A 27,487-nucleotide genomic window follows, 5' to 3' on the forward strand; every position below is an offset into this window, starting at 1 on the left:
TTCAGTAAATACATTTTGGAGGCATTCATCAGTTTGAAACATAATCAAAGCGCACCGGGATTCAAACCCGTGATCCTAGGTTTCTGGCGTGCCAGTGTCCTAAATACACTTTGGAAGCAAGCAGCTTCGCAAAGATTCACCAAAACACATCAACAGTTACTAAATATACTTTGGAAACAATCACGGAAATGGAACAGCAGTTGAGTACATACACGCTACTTGTACGCTACAGTGCATGACTGCAACATCAGTCCATTAAATACACTTTCGAAACATTCACTGAAACGTAACATCAATTTAGTAAATACATTTTGGAAACATTCATTAGTATGCAACAGCAGTTCAGTAAATACACTATGGAAAAAAACACATTGGAAGCATTCATGAGCACGCAGCATCAACGTAGTGGCCAAGCTTTGGGAACATTCACCAAAACGCAACGTCAAATCGGTAAACACACTTTGGAAGCATTCACTAGTATGAAAACGCAGTTCAGTAAATACCCTCTGGAAACATTCATCTAAACGCAACATCAGTTCAGTAAATACACTTTGGAATCATTCACCAGTACGTAACATCAGTGAAATAAGTACACTTTGGAAACATTAAAACGCAACATCAGTCTGGCAAATGCACTTCACTGATCATTCACTCAGGCACAACTTCTGTACTCAGTGTCCACCACACTCTGTCGGCCTGACGTCTCTCAAGTTTGAATGTCTGCTACCAAACCAAGGGCTCCACTGTCGATACTGACTGACCCGTGTCAAATTTCCTTGAGGGACGGGTCTGCTGTCTCAACAATCCATGGCAATTGCAATAGAGAATGAAAAACGTCCCTCAGTTTCATGCTTAACAGATACTTTCATGCAGAATGCTTTATTTGTCCCTAGGAAACTAGCACCCTTTACGTCACAAAACGTAACTAAAGTTTTCCAAATCGATATTTTATATTGATGTCAGCATTTGATAGCATACTGAGCAGAATGAACATTATCTCATCATTGTTTCTTTTGATGTTTGTTGATACCAATGCGCGCCTTTCAGGGACAATTCTGCAGTTTATCTGACAGCAGATGTTTCAGCCATGTTGTCTCCCTGACAGGCAAGATGAATTACTGTGGCTCCAGTTTAGACGGAATTGGGGCGATGGAGATAAACGGTTTCCAGATGAATCATATAGATTGTGGAGGCCTTGAGTTGAGGTGAACTACATCACATGTATTCATCGACGTTCCTGTGACATAATAGACGGGAAAGATGTAATATGATACCTTTGTTGCCTCCCTGACAGGCAAGATGAAATACACTATCACCATATGTACCAACCAGCAAAAGCTTCGCCCCCTTAGAAACCAGGAGGTCAAACACGCTTTTGTGTCCATAGAGAGCTGCAACCATTATCGGTGTCCATCCATTCATTCCTCTTTTGTTGATGTTAGAATCTGACAGCAGATGTTGTACAATAGCCACGTTGCCTCCCCGACAGGCAAGATGAAGTAAACTAGCACCACATGTTGCAACCAGCGATTGGTTCGCCCCTTTTAATTCCAGGAGATCAAACACATTTTTGTGTCCACTGGCAGCTGCAACCATTATCGGTGTCCATCCATCCATTTTTGTTTTGTTGATGTTAGAATCTGACAGGAGATGTTGTACAATAGCCTTGTTGCCTCCCTGACAGGCAAGATGAAGTAAACTAGCACCAGATGGAGAAACAAGAGAGAGGTCTGCGCGCTTTGATTCCAGGTAGTCAAACACTCTTTTGTGAGCAAGGAAGGCTGCAACCATTATCGGTGTCCATCCATGCAGTCCTCTTTGGTTGATGTTAGAATCTGACAGCAGATATTGTACAATAGCCAAGTTGCCTCCCTGACAGGCAAAATGAAGTAAACCAGCACCAGATGTATCAACCAGCGATAGGTCCGCCCCCTTTGATTCCAGGAGATCAAACACACTTTTGTTTCCACTGACAGCTGCAACCATTATCGGTGTCCATCCATCCATTCGTGTTTTGTTGATGTTAGAATCTGACAAAAGATATTGTACCATTGACTTGTTGCCTCCCTGACAGGCAAGATGAAGTAAACTACTACCAGATGAAGAAACAAGAGAGAGGTCCGCCCCCTTTGATTCCAAGAGGTCTAACACTCTTTGGTGTCCTTTGACAGCTGCAACCATTATTGGTGTCCATCCTTCCATTCCCAATTGGTTGATGTTAGAATCTGACAGCAGACGTTGTACGATAGCCATGTTGCCTCCATGACATGCAAGATGAAGTAAACTATCACCAGTTGTATCAACCAGCGATAGGTTCGCCCCCTTTGATTCCAGGAAGTCACACACTCTTTCGTGTCCTTTGATAGCTGCAACCATTATTGGTGTCCATCCTACCATTCCCAGTTGGTTGATGTTAGAATCTGACAGCAGATGTTGTACGATAGCCATGTTGCCTCCATGACATGCAAGATGAAGTAAACTATCACCAGTTGTATCAAACAGCGATAAGTCCGCTCCCTTTGATTCTAGAATGTCAAACACTCGTTTGTGTCCAAAGAGAGCTGCAACCATTATCGGTGTCCATCCATGCAGTCCTGATTTGTTGATGTCAGAATCTGACAGGAGATGTTGTACAATAGCCATGTTGCCCCCCTGACAGGCATGATGGAGTAAACTAGCACCAGTTGTATCAAACAGCGATAGGTCCGCCTCCTTTGATTTCAGGAGATCAAACACATCTCTCTGTCCAGTGACAGCTGCAACCATTATCAGTGTCCATCCCTTCACTCCAGCTTTGTTGATGTCAAAGGATGGTAGCAGGTGTCTAACAATGGAAATGTTTCCTCCGTGACAAGCAAGGTGAATTAGGCTATTTCCGTACATGTCTTGAACACCAATATTTGAGAATGGTGTTAACAGCTTGAAGCACTCCTCTGATCCTTTCATGGCTGCAACCATTAGAGGGGTGTGGCCATTAATATCAATACTATCTATAACTTGCTTGTTTACCGATACATTTAGCAGTGCCTGGAGTGTGTTTTCATGTCGTGATCTACATACCAAATGGAAGATGTTTTGCATCATCGAGTCACAAGTATGGGGTTTCGCTCCTTCCTTCAGCAGATACAACAGTGTTTCAGTACTTCCATTTTCTGCTGCTGAAAACATGAGCCTGTTCAGTCTGTTGATCCGGTCATGCTCATCACTCCTGGAGAGTAGCCATTTTAGTAATGTCACGTTGTTTGTTTGGGCACAACCTTCCATACCCTCTCTGATCTCGTCTTGTGTAAACACTTCTCCAGTTTGGTTCTCAACATTTGTAACCAAATATGGATTATGTCCAAGAACAGCCCAATACAAAACACATTTTCCTTTTTCTCTTTGATGAAACCAGGCATTGCCTGTGGAATCATGTCTCGTCCCATCAAAGTGTAATCTTTCAAGAAGTTGTTTAGCTAGTTTGTCTTGCTTCAGAATTGGATGTGTAACTGACTTAGAAAAATGTCCTTGCTTTAGAGAATGTGCAAGCCGTGTGGTAAGGAGATCATGATACACTTCAGAGACGGAAATCAAGTGAAGATGTTCATCAACTTTGGTTTCTTGTACTGTTCCTTGTTGTACACGCTCGTACAGAAAATCTTCACTACAATGCTTCAAAACAAAACTTGGATTGACATTATATAAGACACAGGCACACGCATCATAGATTGAAGAATGAGCAAAGCCTACAGTGTCTCCTCTTGTGAAGTATGTACCTCGGAAATTTCTTGCTGCTTGGCACATCCCAGAGCGTGTAGCGGTAGGCATGAGACCTATCACATGTTTGACTTTCGTATCCACGTCCTGGTCCTCATCCTCGCTTTCTAACGTTGTCAATTTTAATCTGTCTTCACACAATAACATCAGGACTAACACACCAGATCTATCATTCTTAGAAGTAATTATGTCATTGAGTTCCTCCCTCAAATAAGACAAGGGTTCCTTGAAAAGCTTTCTGACATTTTTTGAAAAAGAAGCAAGTTTACATATAAGGGGAAATCCAAATAGGTTTGAATCTGTTTCCAAATCATTGTATTCAGGTAAGTCAGCTTTGGAGCATTCATCTAGCATGCTCATATGTCTCTCATATATTTCCTGTTTCTCTGCTGGAGAAAGACAGTTTACATCATGTAAAGTGATATTCATAATTGTTTGTTCCCCAAACAGTGAAATAGACGCAGAGTGCAGTTGTGCAAGTCCATCATGAAAGTTGTATGACTTTGATGTGAAAATGACACGAATGTCCTTTGTTGGGCCTTTACTTTTGTCATCATGACTCGATTTACCTCCATCTTGCCAAACTGACAGCATTTGTTCATGGGACTGTTTGCAGAGGTCTATTTGGAGCATAAGATCGTTTAGAAATGTTTTAATCAGTTGAACATTGGTGGACAAACCAACAGTGCCAAACAAGTCATCAATGATAAGAAATACTCTTGGTGTAGAACTGAGGCAGCTGTCCAAGTCAAACTTCTCAATGCTGTCCACAAACACGACCTGGTAGCCTCGGTTTCTATAACGTAAACTCAACATCAGAGCCATCGTTGTCTTCCCTTCTCCAGAGGCACCGATGATGGTCACATGACCAAACTGCTTTACTTTTCGGTTCATCTTTCTGTAGATTTCCGTTTTAACAAATATTTTCTTTGCTTCTCTAAGGCGTAGTTCGAGAGTATCTATGGACAAACAAGATATTGTATATGCATATATAGGACATAAACTAATGAACGTTGATGTATATACTGAGATTTATCACATTGATTGGTAATTGGCCAAATGGTTAAGGCAAAACATAAAGTAGAACAATTTATCATTAGTCATATTCTGGACAATTTATCAAATATTTCATCCGTAACTTGAGAAAGACTTGACTAAGAATTCTTTAATATTCTGATCACATAAATAAAAACCCTGTGCATCACAGCTCTACAAATGCTTAAACAAATATCTGCGTGTGTGTTTGTTGTTTAACGCAGCAATATTCCAGCAACATTATGCCTGGCCAGTAAATGTTCGAGTCAATCCAGTAATTCATATTATGAGCAACGATCCACATATACTAGCCACATAAAGAAACTGTGCACGGAGAAAATATAGATATAAGGGCACACCGTCCATATATGAAATATAGGTTTGAACACAGCAATTATTGGAGACATTCAAACGCTCATGCACGTGCCATGCGATATGACGTCATTGATGGGGGCCTATGGACGTGCAATGTGTTACTGCACGTGCATCCTGTGCAGCTGTACACAGCATGTGCAACTCACAATTCGCTGTCACTTTGGAAAGCATGATCTGTGGTCATTCAAAAATTCAAAACTTCTCAGGCGCAGACACAAGCATATCACAAGCAAATCATGCCGAGATTAACAGCTGCACAGCGTCATGAAGCCATTGGAATGATCCGAGCGGGAATGAGGCAACAACAGGTGGCAACACATTTCCAATTCCATCGTAACACGATATCGGCATTGGTGAGGCGTTATCAGAACACAAATGACGTTGCCGACCACTCACGTTCAGGACGTCCCCGAGTAACGACGCCAAGACAGGACAGATGAATTCGAGTTACACATCTCCGACACAGGTTCCAAACGGCAGTAACGACGTCCCAGACAATTCTTGGACTGCGCCGTATCCATCCCAACACTGTCAGGAATCGTTTACGCCAGTACGGGATTCGACCACGACGCCCTGCCATACGTCCCATCCTGACACACCGTCATCGAGTCAACCGTCTAAGATGGTGTCGAAATCATGTTCGCCAACCTCGAATATGGTGGAGAAATGTTGTCTTTACAGATGAATCGAGGTTCAACATTTCCCACAGTGACGGGCGCCAACATGTCTACCGGCGTTTGGGAGAACGTTATGCACGCAACTGTATTGTGGAGAGGAATCGTTTTGGAGGTGGCTCTGTGATGATTTGGGGTGGGATAACAGCACGGCACCGAACCCCTTTGGTGGTTGTTCAGGGCAATCACAGAGATCAGATTCTGAGGCCTGTGGTCATTCCTTTCCTGCAACGTCATGGCCCGGGATTGACATTTCAACAGGACAACACTCGTCCTCACACGGCTAGGGTCGCAATGGATTTCCTTCACCATAACAATGTCATGTTACTGCCATGGCCTGCAAATTCTCCAGATCTCTCCCCAATAGAGCATGTGTGGGATGAAATGGAGCGCCGTCTGCGTCGTCTTCCACATCCTCCAGATAACGTCCGTGACTTGGCACAGGATTTGAGGAGGATATGGCAGGCCATTCCCAAGGCCTTCCATGCCCATTTGGTGGACTCCATGCGCCGCCGATGCACTGCTGTGATTCACGCACAGGGTGGTCATACCCGTTATTGACTTTGTGACTTTGTCGTTTGATCCCTACTCCATTTTGATCTTCTGACGTCATCGTAACAGATGTTGTTCAGGTCCCGTTGACATTTTATTATGGTCCGATCATTCAGCTGCTACAGCGTCTGCATCATTTTGTTCTTGCTGTGTTGTATTTCAATCCAGAATATATTTTCTCCGTGCACAGTTTCTTTATGTGGCTGGTATATTTTACCTGGATTCCCACGTGCTCATTGTGGCTTTGGAGGTTTTACATTTAGATCATGGATATGAACTAAGGAACTGTCCCCTGAAGTTTTGAAGCAGTAGGTGTCATGATGTTAGGACTAGATCTTGTACTTTTACTCACCTTCTCCGACAGTCCCCGGTACCATCTGCCCAGTGGAGATGTTGACGTACTTCGAGTTGGCAACAATAATGCCCCTGGCTGGACCACCTGGCAACAAATCAACGATGATGTTCAATAACCAACTCCATAGTTTGATACCTCAAATGGGACCACGGTAGTAGGTGTATCTTTTGCTAGATAATCGATGCCATTGCACCTAAACTAGTAAGATGCTGTCCATGTAACTTTTGCGTATTGATCCAAGGAAATTCAAAACTTCTGTTTTATGACATTTTTAATCAGTAACGCGAATCCACTGCTATATCTTTCATTCAATGTGCAAAGTGTGTTAATGTTATATTGGTAATTAATGTTAAACAAAGAGGTATGCATATGTCCGTGCTATTTGTTAATCAGCATGAGAACTGAATGTTTGATGCCAAGCCAGTAAAATGAAAGATTGACCCATTTCTTAATTATTCTGGAACCTTGCAATTGTATAAAATTTGGAATGTTTGGAATAATAGCTCAGCATTAGTCTCATACAGTTTGCTCAAAGAAAGAGTTTAGACATTGGCACCATTTTATTCATGCCTCTCATTTGTCACACATACACGGGATGTCAAGTGGCCTTGGCACAACTATCAAATACATGTAGTGATCTACTAGGCTGGTATTATGGAGTTACATTTTGGCTGGACTAACATGTGTATGCATAGTCCAATCAAAATCGCGCACCGAAATCGAAAGCCGGTTTGTTAACTGTCGTTCAGATTTCGGTCGATTGCAGGATTTGCAAAGCATGTGCACCGCCAACTCGTTGTCAGCAGATATTTTCCAAATCTTCTAATGTTTTTAATTGAGGTGCTCGCGTGATTTGATGCATTTCGCGATGTAAGACAATATAGATCTTGATTATCGATCAGATCGTCCTGACCGGGCGCAACCATTTTGTGTGAAGCAAACGCAAGTGATACGAGAGTTGGAATCTGATTGGTCCATAGGATAGGCTTAGAAAGGACATAACTGGTAATAGCCACTGGGAGCGCTACGATCGAGCCCAGTAATTCCAGCCTAGTTCGGCAAGGGTGGAAACTGGAGTTTTAAAGTCAGTTAACTCTCTTGTCTCGGGAAGATGAGAGAACACCAGCCATAATAATCAAGACAAAGCACTCCCACGAAGCGCAAGTCCTATAAACACAGACAGGGGCTGCAGAATGATTCTGAACACATACCACGCCTTGGCCTGGAGACGAAAGATTGACTCCCTGATACAGCATTTGCCGTATGGTCTCCAGGGTCAAGTCCACCCTCAGTCGGTCTGGCAATGGCCGTGTTGTCTCCAGGGTCAGGTCCATGCTCTGTCGATCTGGCAATGGCCATGTTGTCTCTAGGGTCCTCCTCTTCCTCGTCTGAACTCCCGATGGCTTTATGGGCAACACCTGAACTGGCCATGTCCACGTGGTTGCCAAGGTCCTCTACTCGAGTTCTTTATGTCCTCATAGAATGGTAGGTGCCTCGATGTGGATGCCTCTCAATTCTTCAACTGCAATGATATTTTACTACATTAACAAATTTACGAAACAGTCGTTCGTGTCTATGTGTTTCCTAGCAATGTGTTATGTTAAGCATGTTAATCCTATTTTTTCTTTCAATTATTTGTTATCAAAGAAAGTGATTGTCCAATGAAAAGTCAAAATTTAATGTCGCATTGGCTATATGTCAGTCATATATGGACTTCTACGTTACATTCAACGGTTTCATTCTGATTTGGTTATTGTGAGACAGAAATAAAACAGTCATTTAAAATTCAATAGAAAACTAAGAGACAATTTCAGCGGTATTCTACATGTTTTATGTGTGATTTTAAAATATTGAAGATGTGTCATCTCTGGCTATAAAAATAAAAAAAAATAATGGAGTTTAATTTATGCTGGACTAATGAATATATGCATAGTACAGTCAAAATAGAGTAACGAAATCGACATCCGGTTTATAAACAACTTGGCGACTATGGTGCAGATTTCAGTCAATTGCAGGATTTGCAGAGCAGGTGTACCATCAACTGGGTTTGGACGGATATTTTACCAGTCTTTTCATGTTTTATTTATCAAAGTGCTTAAGTGATATGATCAATTTAGCGAGGTAAGACCCGTTATATTACGATTTGTTAGAAGCAAATACAAGTTACATGAGAGGTGGAACCTGATTGGTCAATAAGAGGGATACAGAAGGGACATAGTTCATAATAGCCACTGGTGACTTTCAAAGACACTTAACTCCCCTGTCTAGGTGAGATGAGTCTTAATGGGTTCACATTTTTAAATAATCATACAAACATACATGAGGTATACCTATCAGATAACACCTGATTCCTTCCACATGCCTCTTTCAAGACTTTCGTATTGACTTTCGTGATTTAAACCTAGAGCTTTGTGTTTGACCATTGTTTTATTCACATATTTACGTGTGCACAAGTTTTCGACCTAAACTTGTAACCTCATGAAAACTCATGATATTCATGCACTATTGATATCATGCAATATATAGAGAATCTCACACGAGTGTCTTTTCATATCAAATATATCAACGAGGACAATTGTAAGGCACGAGGGTGAGATTTTATTTATCATCCAACATTATTCTTCCAACTTTTTCAGTTTGTAGACAGTAAATTAGCAGTGTCTTAAGTGTACAAAGTACTGCCATTATTGACGTCACAATGGTCTGTAAAGCATTGTGATGTAATTTCACCCAAGCGATATCTCTTGTTTTGGATGATAAACCAGGTTTCACAAACACCTGGTATTGTCATAAACATTGTGACTGATTTCATGGGTTGTGTTGCTTTCCAAGGTTAGAAAAATATCAGTATCCCACTGCAAACACGAAAACGTCGTTTTTTTCCGTATATGGTCATTGGACGGGAAAACGACGTTATTTGGAAGCTTTCAAACCATCGTTTTTCCGTCCAAATAACGTCGTTATTTGACATCGGAATTTACTGGGAGAGAACGATATTATCAAGCTCCTCCCTTTCTTGATTGGCATTGTCAATCAAGCAACACCGTCTACCGGTATTCCTCGGTATTCCTACTTCTCAGATTTCATTGGTCAGTTCTCGCGTGTTAGATTAGAGGCCCGAGTTTGACGCTGTACTCGAAGCGCTTAGCGGTAGTACTGAAATCAATCGTTCTGCACATGCCTTGTCCATATTTTCCGTTCTGTGCATGCGCGATATCGCGTATTGTTTCCACTATATGTCACCACTATTTGACAATGATTCATAAACACAGTCTCGTGATGAGTTCGGAATCGTACAATGTCACTTTAATTTATGGCACGTACTTGATCGGCGCGTATTTCCCATTAACAAATACAATGATAACGGTAATAATTTTAGTCAAAATAATTAGGAAGGCGCAAGGCTCAGGAACGTCTGAGTATAGGAAAATGATTTATACTTTCGAAAGTTATATAATCGTCAAATACGCAAAAGAATATCAACCGGCTTTTTTAAAACTTATTTTTGTAGAAGGTGATATTGGTGTTTATTGCCAGATAGTATATGTATATACATTTTCCCGATATTGCTTAATTTAATGTTTATTAATAGTTTTAAGGTTCGTCCGCCTAATTGACGCGATTCCACTTTCTCATTTGTACATGACGCTTAAACAGTGTTCTGTTACTGTAAACAGATTAGTTTCAAATTCCAAACTGGTGATATCTATTCAGACTAATGCTTAGTCTCTAAAACTGTATAGTTTTGAAAGAAACAAGTACCTCCATTTCAATTGAAGAGGAGATTCCGAGATGAACCTACTCTATGGATATCTAAGCTGCCACCCAAACCGACCCAAACGGGACCCGAAAGCTTATTGTATGCTATATAGTCACATGGAAGTGCACTAGAATTATACATTGTATTCCGGACGATTGTGTTCTAATCTGGACGTACTACTCATTGTTCTATTTATGACATCATATTATATATATATATATATATTAACGCATGTTACCATTCTGAAGTCATACTCTCATATAACCTTATATTGTTCATAGTATCAAAGTTTATTCAACAACCTCAAGAACAGCAATTTAAACTACTGAAACACCCAAACACAAGGTTGTTATCACGCGCTGGTGCAGACGTGATGCTTCGTAAAAAAACTGTATCGTGATATCTTCAGAAATACAATTTCTTGAAACATGTATACTACGAGATAGTAGGGCTAACGCTTACTCACCGGTGGAACGTAGACAATATCGCTAATACAGATATCACGTATTTGAATGTTAATACTAAAGACAACACTCATTATTTTTGCAGTGACGATATAACACTTATACACGTTTATTGGTGACTTTCATCAGTTTTGCTATTAATTTTAATAACTTTGTTTTCATATATACAAGTAGCAATACCCGACTAGCCTGTAATACATACTTATGGGGCAGTTTTCAATCCTGTACTGACTTACACTGGTGTTCCTGAGGGGATGTTATTGGCTTGGGTGTTATACCCCGTTTTTCTGGTAATCCTACTATTACTTCATTTTTATCTAATGACACCCTGTTCTCTGGATCACGGCTCCGTGACTATCCATAACAATTAAGATGAACATTCAGATCAAGTACATGAATGAGTTTGTTTTGACGCCACCGCCAATCAAAGACCAATGCTGTGCGGCTTTATTACACACTTCTACCAGGTCGAACATCGTGGATCTTTTTCTACCTAAAGAGAATCATAGTTCATATGCTAATCCATCTATTGCCTATGAAAACCGTCCCGCTCAAGATGACCTTACTTGTTAAATCCATCATCTATCCCCCTGTTCAGGTTCGAAAGTCCAGGTTCGATTCTCTGCATATCATAGGCACAATGTGGGAATTCCCCACCGTCATATTGCTGTAATATTGCTAAGGCGGCGTAAAATCCGACTCACATAAACTCCCTATAAATTACTGTGCCATTGCTAACCAAGGTTCTGCAGATGGCACCGGACTATATCAAGATTCAACTCTCGGTTGGTCTTCTTCCATTATATCTCACTAGGTGGCGATACTGGCCTCACTAGAATGGCGGCACTTTCTTAAAGCGCTTGTCAAGTAGGAGTTTATGTCATGGGAAGTTCACCTCAACCGATTCCAGCAGTCCTGATTTTATCTGATCCATTGACCTAAGTTTGTGGCTCTGTGACAACACGTACAAAAGAAAGTCTTTGTACAGGAGATGCAATGGGCTATTCATGGCATATCACAGGCTTTTACGGATTGTGAACCGGCCTCGCGATATCTAATCCGCTGTCCTCGCATAGATATTAACATATCTTCGAGATCTGTCTGAATGAATGGCGTGACAACATTCAAGAAGTACGTTAACGGTTATGTGAAATATTAGAATGATTCCACCACAGAAGCCAAATCTTAAAGTTGTTTCATTCTTCGGTAGCATTTTCAATAAATGTTGTTCACGAAAGGTTCCTCAATACATTAATCGAGATTACTGTTATCAGGTTAAAAATGCATCTCAAAAACATTAGAACATGATAACAAATAAAACCATTATAGCTGCAATGAGGAGTTGCATTAGATATAGTTTGTGACAGAACTTTTAGTTTGAAAGGAATCAATAGATAAAAGACATTTCACATTTATCACAAGTGTATTCTGGACATTTCATCATTATCATTGGATTGGTTCCTGGCTATCGTCCATTAGTTAATGAAACAAATAGAGAGTTTCAAGGTATATTTCATTTGGAGCTTCCGGATGCGTGTCACAAAATCAATAGAGAGATGAGCAATATGGCACGTCGGCTTCTGTATTTTTCCGATTACGACACACATGAGTTCATGGTCAGATCTAACTTTTAACGAATCAAAATGAGGTATTATGACATGTGACAAGGACAGGCCAGACTCGAACACTATAAAATGATACCTTCAACATTAAAAGAAGAGAGCGCGGTTTGCAATCGATCGAGTCGAATCCCGATCGTTCTAAGTTTCCCCCAGCTAGTGACGAGTCTGGCCAGTCTGATCCTGTCTTGTATTGATAGATGGGCTGAGAGTAAGTAAAACTATGTGAGTATAAACTGGTGTTGCGTTTCTTTATTATGCGTGTGTGAATGCGGATAGAGACAACTTTGAGTAAGCGTCGTTCGCCCTATCACTCCTGGGCGGAGCCGAGCCGCGGCGGACAAGACGAGTGGCAATGCCAGGGCGTAATTGACCACAAGGACCAGGAACGGCAATACATTTAGTAACTGTATCAGGGTCGCTTTGGACGCCCGAAAGCAGTTACGACATTACGCTATCCGCATGGATGACCTATTCCTGCATAGATATATCTAGATCGGTGACGCTAAGCCGGTGACCCGTACCCAGATCCGGACATACCAGTGAAACAGGCACTCACTCACTCACTCACAATGTATCGATCTATCAATCTATCAATCAAACAATCAATCAAAATGGAAATCGAGTGACGGATGCTTGACTCATTGTAAGTCTTTGTACGCCATTGTATCGTTGCTAGTGGTACCAGTTACCGGTCTGGGCTAGACGAAGCATTGACGAAGCAAAGCGTTTAATCAGACGTCTCCTTGAGGGAGACTGGTATCACACCTGTGATCCCTGGCGATAAGAAATAAGACATTGCGTACCAGGCCAGCAGTGAGACGTATCAAAGTATAATCGTAAATTCTCCTCGGCGTAATCTATATCTTGCAGGTGTACGTAAACAGGATGTGTTTTGTAACTTGAGTAGGAAGCACAAGTGCACGAAGGGATGGTATTTCAGATGACAAATGAAAGAAGACAGAAAGATTGTGACCCAAATTTAGTGACTGGTGGCCGTGTCGCACGCACGAATTTTTATTAAATGTATCCTCTAGAGTCAGTAAGAAACTAGAAATAACTGCCTTTGTTCAGTAAATCTCACCAAGTTTCAGCTTTCGCCTCTTCCTTTGTGGAATGAGGTTTCACATTTGTAAAATGATCTCTGTTATCTGTCTGTACCATCAACTTAACTGCCCTCACCCCCTGCAGTTTCCCCGTCCCATATTGCCAAGCAGGTGCCCCACAAGGAGGAATACGGCCCTCCCTCAGTCCAGACTCATGAGTTATACTGTGCCTACCACAATAAGTTGTGAATACGTAGCCTTGCTGTGGCCAAACATTTTGTAACAATTTGGCAAACTTTGTAAACAGCACATCTAATTCAGTTTTATTTCATCATAACATATCAGTTGAATCAAAATGACCTTTGAAGATCCGGTTAAGAATAGATTTACAGCAACCCATGCTTTCAGTTATAGGCGACTACGCTTGTCGTAAGATGCGACTAAAGGGATCGGGTGTTCAGGCTCGCTGACTTTGTTGATGCATGTCATTGTATCTCAATTGCGTGAATCGGTGGTCGTTATATCAATCTCTGGATTGTTAGGTCCAGACTCGATTATGTACAGAGAACCGTCATATAACTGGAATATTGCTACGTGCGGCGTTACACAAAGAACAACAAAAACGGAAAAAACGGATCCTACTTATTTTGTGGATACCATAACAATAAATCAAACCAATGGATCGTTTGAGCTAGCTAAATATAAAAAATAGTCGATAGTCATATTTCCCTCTGTTGGTCCCACGTGAAATGTTCTTCATCGACAATATATGAGCGTAGCCTTGCAAAAATCACTGTAGTCTCACAATTTAATAATGTAGTATTGGCTGATAGATGTTCGACCGAATAATATCATTTGTTCAATCAGCTGTTCATCTAATTTCCATTAATGTATGTTACATTGATAATATGTTCATTGGTTTCTTCTCTGAACGTATAGTGTTGAGGACTACTTCAGCTGAGGATAAGTAACATAAATAATGATGATATTATTTTGATATTATTGTCATTATTATTCCTTCAGATCATTAAAAAGAGTTATTATGTTTCACATTAAACATAGAGAAAGAGGTATGGATATTGTGGAGATTATTTTTTAGCATCGACATTATTAACATAATTCTTATAGATATTATGTTTTGTTTATGGTCTAATGCCGCACTCAGCAACTTAAGGATATTGAAACATACATACATTTAGGTTCAGTTGTATTAAATTTGTTTTATTTTGCAAATGTTACAGAGACCTGATAAAGTAATATAAAAATGTAAAGTCGCTTTTCTTAAAAGTAAGCATATGTTAGATTTATCAACCGGAAATATTGCACACCAAAGGATAATTATATATCATGACACCCTTCTATGTCGAAGTCAACTATATTTTTGTTTGCTATTGCTACATGATTGGTTATGACTCGGATACGTCATGATAAAGCAATGAGAAATTGACATTTGATATAAGACAGCTACGCGATAAATCGCAAAGAACAAAGAAGAAGGAAGCGATTATTTCACGATAAAACCTTGTTCTATCATGACGTCATTTATGGAGATTCGAACATGCACTCGCAACTTGAGGACGTCGTAACTTTGATGTTATTTGTGAGAGGGAAGTGTCCAGTGAGTTGTTCCAAATAGATGTAGCAGGGGAAGGTAGATAAATGCAATGCCCGAACAATCGCATCAGAAAGTGAGAGCGAAATGTTAATCGGTATTGGGAGAAAAGGTACAGACGAGAAAATTGTGAGAATATGCGGGAAAGACCAAATTCAAACCCTCCTGTTCATAAAATGGATTTATCTGGCATTGCCGCGGTCGAAGTAATGTTGATATCTCATATAAGAAATAAACGAGTCGTGGTCGTTGTTTATCTACAATAAACAACTCCCACTCGCGGTTTGTTTCTTAATTACATGACCATATACCTTGACATTATATCACAGTTGATTATATCAGTTGACAAAAACGACATAAGCCGTTCCATCATCACAAGAAACCCTTGCCAAAAGTAGCGCCAACTGCACGATTCCGACAACACCAGGAGCATGCATGTGGATGACACTGGGTGCTCGCAAAAAGGCGAGCTCATCCCGATCCACTAGTGGCACCCGCTACAAACACATGCAAAGGCAAGCCAATTGTTCACCCGAAAAGGCACGGAAACACACGGTACAAGTCAAAATAGAGAATTGCATCAGACATCATTTTGGTCATTGATACGTCAAACCTGGAAATGCTGTCTTCACGTCCAACACAAAGCCCAAGCCAGGACCCGAATCCTTTAAACCCACCCAAACTACCCCCTTAGCACGAAGCTTGCATACATTTACTCCTAATCTAAAGTAATCTATACTAGTTCTGAAGTAAATCGTATTTACCCGCATGAATCGCCTTATGTCATTTATTCCCGATAAACAGAATATGCACATTTTCCGACAGTAATGTGGGGTAAGTCACGCACCAAACCTATACTCTCGATATACATGTTGCTCTTACTTAAAACACTATTGGGCTAACAAGATACGCATATTAAAGTGCCATGCTTTTCTGATGTGCTATCATTCTCATTCGAAATAATGACATAAATTGTTACCACTCGCCCTTCAATATTTTTCAAGGTCGGGTTAATCACAAACATATTTGAATATATACCACATCTATACTTACATGTACTTATCTTTATACTTTAAAGAATTAGGTGTGTCTGTCATACAGACCCCGAAACAAATATGTCCAATACAGCCCAAAATTTGGCAAAATGAAGAAAGTCTCTTGGCTCCTTTTTGTTATATTTTATAACTATTGTTTAACAACTGTTTTTTTCTGTAAAATATGTTCATTTCAGAGATTAGATGTTATTCTAGCATCAGGTCTGTGGTACGTTCACTGCATCAGCGTTGACATTAAAACGATTTTTACATCTATAAATACATACAGAGGAAATGCTTAGCATTTATCTTTTAAGGAAGAATGTGGGACTTGCTTAATACATATGTATGTGGACATATATGTATGTACATTTGGATGAATATGGATAAACCTCCTTATAGATAGTGATCGTAGATGATTGTAGAACGTGCATGAAGAAAATGGAATTATTAATGTGAGTAATCGGGTAAATACCACGTTTAGCAATATTCAGCCATGTTGCGATATTGGTTTCTAACATACAAGACGGACCATGAAATTATGACTTGAATTTGGACCTGGCTTTCTGGTGTGATGTAACAACCCATAATCTAATGTAGAAAAAGAGCTAAAAGCACGAATAAAGATCACGAGATGAAACTGGACATATATTTGCGTAGTATTACTTCGTTAATTCATCAGTATATATGTATTTTGCGCAAAGGATATTGTAGATCGGCGCTTACATGCGCATATAACCTATTCACCAATGCTGTACTATTTAATTCATTTGTCTTTTGATACATATAGATAGGAACATGGAGAGTCTGTCTGAAGAAATATAGACATGCATGGGATCTTTTGGATAGTTGTACTTCACGGTTTGACAAACGCTTAGTCTCTGAAAATACATTATTTTGGTTAAAACGAGAAACTATATTTAAATTTAAAAGGAGCCCAAGTGAGATGGAAATTTCAGCCTGAACCCGTTGAACATCTAGGCTTGTTTCATTTGGGGCTATAGCATTGCAGTAAGGCCTGGACGGAGGGAAGGGAAAATAATATGGTTCAGGGACTGTGAGATAAACTACATCACAGTCTCTATCGCCGTCGTGATCTTTAGAGCTACGAAATTAGAGCCATCTGAGACAGCCACTCGACACCTGTTTGCACCCATCAGATACCAGTCACTACTGTCACTGCTCCTCTCTCCAAATGAAAAAACCCGAAAAATGTCGGAAGTGTATATTTTTAATCCTTCTAATTTACTATTTAGATACATGATTTAACTTAAAAGTACTTATATAGATATATGTGATGCTGGTACCGTTTTGTCGCCATTGTGTAGTTATTGTGGAGTTATTATGAATATCAAATATTCTAACGTAATCGGGTGGTCAGGCTCGCTGACTTGGTTGATGCATGTCATCGTATCCAATTGCGTAGATCGGTGCTCTTGGTGTCAATAACTGGATTGTCTTTCCCAGACTGGATTATTTACAAACCGCCGTCATATAGCTGGTATATTGTTGAGTGCGGCGTTTAACAACAATCAAACAAAAACTACTATTAAGGAAGAGTGCAGGACGACTTGCTTTATACATATATATGTGTACATAAATGTATGTACATTCGGATGATATAGATATACCTCCTGAAAGATAGTGTTCGTAGATGACTGTAGAAAATGGAATTATTATGTGAGTAATCGGGTTAATACCACGTTTAGCAATATTCAGCCATATTGCGATATTGGTTTCCAACATACAGGCGGACAATGAAATTATGACTTGAATTTGGACCTGGCTTTCTGGTGTGATGTTACACCCCATAATCTCCGGTAGAAAAAGAGCTTAAAGCACGAATAAAGATCACGAGATGTTACTGATGTATACATCTTGACATATATTTGCGTAGTACTACTACGTTAATTCATCAGCATATATGTATTTTGCATAAAAGGATATTGTAGGACCGACGCTGACATGCGCATACAACCTATTCACCAGTGCTGTAATTTTTAATTCATTTCTTTTGACACATAACGACACGAGAAACTATATCCAAATTTAAAAGGAGCCCAAGTGGTATGGAAATTTCAGCCTGAACCTGTTGAACATCTAGGCTTGTTTCATTTGGGGCTATAGCATTGCCGTAAGGCCTGGGCGGAAGGGAACACCTGTCGGAAGTGTATCCTTCCAAATTTCTATTTAGATACATGTTTTAACTTTAAAGTAATTATATGGATCTCATGTATTATTGGTATCTGTGATGCTGGTACCGTTTTGTCGCCATTGTGTAGTTTTGTGGATTTATTATGAATATCAAATACATGTCTTGAAATATAGACTTGTAAAAGAGTTCATCAAAGAACCATATGCAGCCATTTAATTGGCGTGTATGGATATATTATCCATTTACGTATACACACTTATTATGGACATATTCAGAATTTCATTGTACCTTATTATTAAAAAAATACCCGTGAAGATCCGGGTTAGAATAGGCCTTTAACAACCCATGCTTGTTCGAAAGCGACTGACATGATCGGGTGGTTAGGCTCGCTGACTTGGTTGATGCATGTCATCGTATCCCAATTGCGTAGATCGGTGCTCTTGGTGATAATAACTGGATTGTTTGGTCCAGACTGGATTATTTACGAACCACCGTCATATAGCTGGTATATTGCTGAGTGCGGCGTTAAACAACAAACAAACAAAATCTATTATTAAACACCTTCCAACAATGAGAAATTAAACTTATATTTCTATATATTCTGTTATATGTATAACAAAATTTGATTCATAATTCAATTATTGCGTTGCTTTCTTCCCTGTCTTTCAATGTACATGTTCAACCCCCTAAACTTTTAATATTTCATTTTTCACAAATGGCTACGTTAATGAGTTGCCTAGATCTCTCGTTACCTACTCACACGAACAGATTAAATTAATTTGTTTTACTATCATATTTCTGTTTATCTAATTCATAATACGAAATTGATAATTCATTTATCACAGTATAGATCATATTTGTTTATATCACTATCTGATGCTAAGGTTTTATTGCATAAATTATAATTAATTCAAAATGTAGAAAGATACACAATTTGCCATTATTTGACTTTTAAACTCTACAAGGTATAATATAATGATCAGAATGCCTGTAACGGGTAGTATTTAAGAAAGAAATATGTGTCGATAAGTCCCATTTTTCAGATATGCCCTTCAGTAGTATTATTGTATATCTCCAAAGAGAGTTTTACTTTGTAGTTATCATTATTTGTGGATAATTCAAAAAGCAACATAGAAAGTATATATGCTACCATGACGAAAGAATACAGAGTATACATAACTCGCAATTCTCCAAAAGAGATTTCAAATCACAATAACATATCTGATATAAAGAGAGGTGGTAATGATTTAATTTCTACATTGTGCCCTTGTTTGTGAGCCCTTGTTCTATTCAGCAAACAGCCCCAAACCGAAACTCCACAACATATCCGATTACACTGATTCAGGCTGTCCCAGATCTCCATGCGATACTGACGCCCGTTCGTCTCCCAGACCATAGAGAATACATTTAAAAGGAATCCAGCTCAAGTCTAGAACGATTTGGCAAGCCTAGATTGCCTCATTTCTATCCATGAAAGTAAGTATTAATAAAAAAATATTGTTCTTGTCTGCTTCAGATTATATTTTGTAGAGACATATTTTTAACTAGGAAATTGTACTAGGAAATTGTACTGACACCGGCGCTGTCCCTATTGAAGCTATTTATAAGAATTTCGAATTGTCGTCCATTGTTCGATGTCAATACATCGATGACAAGTGAGGATATCATAAAGTAATCGTTGATGGCGCGCTACACTATAATAAAAATTATAATCAAGTTGACTGGTATGTTCATTACTACAGTGAACATGTACATGATCATGCCCTAAAAATCAAATGCCGTAATGTCAAATACTAATATATTATTGTGTGATTAATTTAACTGGATCAGTGGTAATATGTGATCATATCATCCCTATGTGACTGCTTATAAAAATCTGATATCTCTTCCTTAAGACCTGGTTAAAATATATTTTCTGCTGAATATTCGAAACAGAGTGAGTGAGTTGGTACTACATATGTTTACGGTTCTATTTTAAATGACTGTAGCGCTCCATTATGAAAACAAATTGTTTTAACGCCACTCTCAGCAGTATTCCAGTGATATATGACGGCGGTCTGTTGTATATGAAATAAATGCAAATTGAATCTTGAATCTTGAAAGTTGTAACATTTCCGCTAATAAGTATCACATGCAGTATACAGTATATCAACTGCAATATACTGTATACAACATTCAGTATACAGTGTGTCGAGAGCTCTGCGCTGGGCTGGAGCACACGTTTCTTACCCCTCTCCCTTCGGCAAACACCTCATGAGGGTTGCAACGAGGTCACAGGTAAGGCGTGCACTCGTCAGTTGTCTAATGCGGTCAAGAGTAAGATCTTCCGGAAGACCACTGCACTGGAGGTATGTGGCATGGATTGTTGATGAGGTACTACGTGTTTGGAACTGGGAGTCGAAGACTAAGCACTTTTAGAGAAGAACTCACAATAAAACGTTATGGACTCGCGGACGGACTTGTGTTTTCATTTCAAGACTTAAATGTATCAGGTTGAAATTCTACGACAGATGTAACTTGGTTACCGCTTCCTAACTGTAACATTAACTAAACTTTACGCCTTTTATTCGGGAAACGTTAATTTTGTAGCATGTATGTCGACATGTTGGTTTATTTGAAATTTCAAGCCACGCATTTACGGAAACAAAACATACAAATCATGTGCGTGGAATGTTGATGCTATTCTTTTCCAGCAATAAGAAATACTTCAAAATCGTCTTTATGTAGTTACTTGATAGATCCGACCGTTCCTGGTCATTAGCTGACATTATTAAACCATTCATGTTTAATCCGATGTCCTTTTTTCCTCAAGAACTAATTTTCTGATTTTTACGTTGTATACAAAAGAAGAACTGTAAGAAGATCGTAAATAACAGCATAATATAAAATATGTTCTGAATATGCTTATTCATGAACATCGACGACATCTCAATTTAAATGTAATATGGCTGAATTCAACATTCTACATACCACACTTTTGATTGTTGGATAATCTGTTGGATGAAGGCACAGCTCTCTACAGTCACATAGTTAACACCGATAATCAGCTCCCAGCAGCCACTGCCTCAAGCGATATTGTCTACATAACAGATCAGTTTTATGGCTCCGTCACAGGTGTTCCAAGCATGAAGCAAGGAAAACAAATTTCATAGGATCATTTCAACAATCAATATTGATATCCCCGTCACTTTTGGTAACTTTTAATGATGTCTCCATTTTTACGGATTTTGATTCGTATGCATTATTTGACTCTCATCAGCGGAATGGTTTGGGTCAGACTGATCTGAATGGAGCGGGTTTACTTCTGTTTAGTAGTATGGATGAATTGTTATGCTACATCTTAACAGTATATCAGGCGACTATGCTTGTCGTAAGAGGCGACAAACGGGATCGGGTAGTCAGGCTTTGGTTGATGCATGACACTGGATTGTCTGGTCCAGACTCGATTATTTACAGACCGCCGTCATATAGTTGGAATATTGCTGTGAGTGCGGCGTTAAACGACAAACCAATCAATCATCATCATATGAACTCAAACCAGTCATTGTTACAAGTAAACCACATTTCACAACAGTTACTGACACTGGATAAAAAAAACCAGCACATAGAAAAAACCCAAGTAACTCAACTCATCATGATCACAATTACTATTCTTTGAAAGAAAGAAATACAAAAAAGAAACTGACCAAAAAACGTAATACAAGAGACGAGGAATCTCCGTTATTGATTAGTCCCGGTATTGAAATGTTCTCCAACTACGTGATAATATTTTGAGTATGTGCATCTGTGGTTGTGACAAAAAGACCTTATCTAGTTTGACTTTTTGTCATATGGAGCCCTTATATTAGTATTTTCGTTTACATTATTATAACCAGATGCCAAGTGTGCAAAGAATGTGATCTATTATTTGAGTATGTGCATCTGCCAATGTTGTTGGCAGTTTTGATACCATTTCCACATGTTTACATTTGTGCCAGAAATTGCTTCCATTTCCTTCGATCTACTTTTTAAATAAAGACCCAGGTTAGAATTGGTCTTCAGCAACCCATGCTTGCCGTAAGAGGCGACGAACAGGATTGGGTAGTCAGGCTCGCCGATTTTGGTCGATGCATAACTTCATATTCCAGTTGCATAGTTCGATGCTCTTGGTGTCAATCACTGGATGATCTGGTCCAGACTGGATTATTTACAGGCGCCGTCATATGGCTGCAATACTGCCGAGTGCGGCGTTAAACAAGAAACTATTTTTAAATAGATCTACCCTATGCAAATGTATCAACTGTATTGCCCAATACTCAAAATAAATATTTATTTTTTTCCACAACAGCATTGTGTTTTTTGTTGTTAATATAATTATGCTCCTTCATGCCTTTCAGTAATATCATAATTATGCGTTTTTGAGGCATCACATATGGCGGAGAACTTTGATGCTTTGCATCAATGTTTTCTTGTACACATTTGTGATGGGGCGACAATGCGACAACGAGACATATTTTGACCTTGAAAATGTCGCGTTACGGCATCGTCGCCCTTATGTAAAATAAAGAAAAGGATTATTCAAAGAGCGACAATGCAATCACGCGATTGTCGCGCTTTTGTTAATTTTGACACGTTTTGCTTGTTTTTGTAAGGGCGTCAATGCCACAATGCGACAACGCGACAATGTCCCTTCCGTAGTGATCCGTGCAAATAAAACTGAGTTATGAAAATTAGTCTGACATGCCAATTAAAAGATAAAGTGTTGCAGCTTCTGATTTCATAGATCTTCAAGAAGGATTATCAATAATGGGATGGGTGATGAGTTCAACTGCATGCCGAGTCTATACGCTGTGATTAACAATAATGCTCCGAGTCAATACTTTTTGTCAAAATGTATGACATGTATTACGTGAATGAACATATTGTTTATACACGTCCATGTTTTTGACCGACAATATAATTTACATGCTGGGTAAAAGTGAGGACGGGAATCATTGTGTGTTTTCGTGCTTTGTTCAGGTGAACAGTTGACTTGTCCTTGCATGTGTTTGTGACGGGTGCCACTTGTGTGGCAGGATACGCTCACCTTTTCCCGAACACCCGTTGGATGGCCTGAACCAATTCGGATTTTAATCCCACATCAGTCTGTACACCGTGATATAACCGAAATACTGAAATACTGTACAGTTGAAAATGGTGTTTAATGCGAATACCGTAGTGTGTTACTGCAACTGTTCAAATGTCGTGCAGTGCTGTTATGTAATATGTAAAAGAAAGCATATTCAATTATCTAATTGATCTGAATAGAATATACTTGCCTCAGTGTATTTTATTAACGCCCCAAACCGTAATTTAAAAACATATAATAACAGATCATATGTACGCATGGTGCCTTGACTTACTGCTAACTTTGATAGGCCATCCCGGAATAAAATAGTCCCCCCCCCATGTTTTAGTATGTTTACAAGAAATATATTTCAAACAATATCCTCATTAGATGAGAAGATGTTTTTTAGAATTACGTCAGTAAGTCAATTACAATGACAGAGCGTCGTAATACATTTACATCAAGTACAATACGTCAAAATGGCCGACACGATAAACGTGACGGGAGATATTTCCGAAGTTGTTAATTAACCTGTGGCTATTTCAAGCCTTTGTCATCACTGATCAATTGGCCGATCGTTGAAAGTAGATTGTAAAGATGTGTCAAATAGATACTAAGGTAAATTCATAGATTGCTGTAGATTGTCACTACGATAGTTTGATGTTTTTTTCGTTTGTTTTTTCTCTGGGATGGGTTGTAGCGAGGGTATATTAAACGGGCATGCAACCACGCTTCTGTATGAATTCGTACCAGGGAATTCCAAGGGTTTTCCCCAGGAATGTGGAAGTAGTCAGTGTTTACGCCATTTCAAGAATACAGTCACGCGAAGAACGTCATGTGACCGACCTCTCGTCCTAGCCGTATATCTTGTAAACTTCACATTAAAAAATTAGTTATTATAACCAAATGAAACACAACCCATTATCCGATAGGGGTAACTGTTCATAGCCGAGGGATATGTTACCACAATAAACTTGGTAACATTGTTTGGTTTGACTTCTTGGCGCGTGCCTGAATTCAATTAACATGTTACATATCCTAAAACTGGCTTATCAGCAAATCTCGCTGCACTGCGCGCGACAGATACTAGAGCAAGGCATGCCAGAAATACGAAACCTAAAGCTTTCGAAAGGAAGCCTTAGGAATCACGTGCGTCGGGGGACCAGCGCCATCTGATTGGCCGTTAACAGTTGTACAAGGCGGAGCAAAAAGCATCGTTTTTCCGTCCATTTTACGCTTGAAAAACTCGGCCCTTCTCTGCACACTTTCCAGACGCTCACCAATTTTAATGAATTTTCAGTCGTTTTTCCGTCCAGTGACCATATACGGAAAAAACGACGTTTTCGTGTTTGCAGTGTCCTTTCTTGGGACATAAGTATGTCAACGATGTCTAGACTTGATGTCTAGCGAAACAAAGAGGTTCGGACATGGCAATAAACACATTGCCTGCATGTCATTGTCTATTGTACCATTTGCAAATAAATGAATACATTTCCAAATCAACGATCGCAGTGTCGGAATTGATACAGGGCTCAGTGTCTCAGTGAATTATTAACAGAATCACAGTTAATTACGTGTTGGGAATTCTGGCTTGTGAAACCACCCCGAGTGGATCAGATTAATGCAACGCTCGCTGCACTCTACTTGCAGGTAGAGTCAGGTTAAGAATTTTATAATGAAGAAATCTTTGAGAACGTATTCTTACACATCTGTCAGATCTTAAAATTCGTGTACGTGCATGTGTCATACATTCCCAGTCATTACTGAACGATATTCTTCATATAAATAAATATGTATGGTCGTATGCATGGTCAGGTACTTTTGATGTAAATGTTTTTTACATACATTTGGCAGGAAAATCTGGCTGATGTTTCATAAGTACTGATTTTCGTTGAGGTGGAGATTTATTTTGTTTTCTGGTACAAGTTGGAATCTCGCTTCGCAATCATGGTATAGTCTGTATTAGAAAACTGTTTCACTTAAAAGAAAATCAATTTGATGTTGAGTTACGACAAGTGGGTTTAAATTTATAAGTTAGTTATTGAATTTGTTTCAAGTATATAAAGAAATTTAGAATACACAAAAAAACACTCTAAAGTCTTGTAATCTGAAAAGTGTTAAACGTTTCTCAACCATTCCGTTCCAAGCGAGTAGAGGCCTAACACAGACGTAGTAAACAATTTTCCATACTTCCTTTCCTTTCATTATTACATTGTTAGATTTTGTTGTTGACAAGGTTAATGTTTGAAATATCAGTCCTCGTGTTACAAATATGTAATGAAATTAGAAAAAGACACACACACACACACACACACTCACACTCACACACACACACACACACACACACACACACACACACACACACACACACACACACACAAAAAAAAAACAAAACAAACCCCCTTTCATTTTGAACAATAACCTCACTGTTTTTTCAAAGTTGTATTAATAGCACGAGACTTCCTTATATGTGAGATTAGGGCGTTAACTCATTCGCCTTTCAGTTGTGTAACCAAACCCCAACACTTATTCCCGGGCTGATAATCTTAGCAGACGCAGCCCCGACTGCGCATGGAGGAAAGGTTCAAAAAGGCGCCAAAATGCAGTCGCAATAACATTCCATTTTGCGCGCGATGTCAAGTTGCCATATAAGGATATTCATTTCTATCCATTGTTCTTTGTTAATGAATGGTCCAGTAATTAGTTGCATGATTGCATTTGGTCAGTTGACCCTGTATTCATCTAGCACTTGTGACGTCATCAAATGATGGTGACATAAGGACAGTACCCATTCAACCCGTTGTTGACATAATGACACTACCAATTCCAGACATTATTGACATAAGGTCAATAGGTACAGTGATGACGTCACAATGACGTCATGAGAGGTGGTGGGAGGTGCTGGAGGTGCTGAAGTATACAATTTTATACTAGAATATCGGGGAGATCTTTCTACATTAAACTGTTCCTGGGCTTTTAAATCCTACCACACATATCACCCCAACGAATGGGCATAGAGAAATGTCTTCAATGCAAAAGGTTCACCAAATGTTCTCGAGCCAAAACGTACTCACAATGACATTCAATTCTGCGTGAGTCAAGACCCAAACCAACCCCGGTCGTAGTAACATTTCCATATGGGGACATTCATTACTATCCCGTGTTCTACGGTTAACGAATGGTCAAGTTATTAATTGCATGATTGCATCTGGTCAGTTGACCCTTTAATAACCTTATTGACCTGTGACGTCATGCATACATTTGCATATTAATGAGTTATTCTGTCAACTCCCCTACAATAGCTATTCAATTCAGTCTCAGTACCTTATTGACACAGGTGCGATGGACTACAATACCTATTCAACTCCCTGTTGACCTAAGGACAATATCTATTCAACTCACTGTTGACCTAGGACAATAGTGTGACCTCACAGATATCAAATGAGGTCAGAGGTCAAGGCCAGGTCATATGGAGGTCATAGGTCAATGACGTCATAGACACCTCATGGGAGGTGGTGGGAGGTGTTCTGTATCCACAAATATATCTACTGATACTAACTACACTGATCCGTTATGACTGGCACCCTGGTATATCCATGAATGTCTAAGCTAACAAACTATTTTGTTCTTTTCTCTTCAGGCATTTCTCATACATCTGATGTGTTTAATCAGTACGAACACAAGAGATATGACTTCACCCAGATACGGCATCTGCCACAGTCCCCGATAATCGTACAATTTGGAGCAGCACAACCAGTTTTAAAAAAATGCTTGCAGATTTTCTCAAACAGAAGATTTTCTACTCATGATGAGATAAATTGAACATAAACTAATGACATACTAAAACATTCAACAATGCAAGAAAAGTCTTACCTTCCCCTTACTGTCGTGTCTGGCTGGGCTATGAGATCATGGTACAGACTGATCACCTGATGTAATTCATATCCCTCACGTGACCACCAAC

At 39.4% G+C, this 27,487-nt stretch overlaps 1 protein-coding gene across 1 annotated transcript; it reads right to left on the reverse strand.

The window, feature by feature from the left end:
- LOC124148042 (ankyrin-3-like) lies at positions 1-27,487 on the reverse strand. Its single transcript, XM_048386655.1, has 4 exons — positions 27,397-27,487; positions 7,959-8,269; positions 6,745-6,831; positions 1-4,715 (listed from the first exon to the last, which is right to left on the reverse strand). Exons 2-4 carry the CDS (start codon positions 8,176-8,178, stop codon positions 1,216-1,218), a joined length of 3,807 nt encoding a protein of 1,268 aa, XP_048242612.1. The 5' UTR covers positions 8,179-8,269; positions 27,397-27,487; the 3' UTR covers positions 1-1,215.

The sequence above is a fragment of the Haliotis rufescens genome, unplaced genomic scaffold (genome assembly GCF_023055435.1).
Source record: "Haliotis rufescens isolate VD_foot unplaced genomic scaffold, xgHalRufe1.0.p SCAF_10, whole genome shotgun sequence".
In the NCBI taxonomy this organism is placed as follows: Eukaryota; Metazoa; Mollusca; class Gastropoda; order Lepetellida; family Haliotidae; genus Haliotis; species Haliotis rufescens.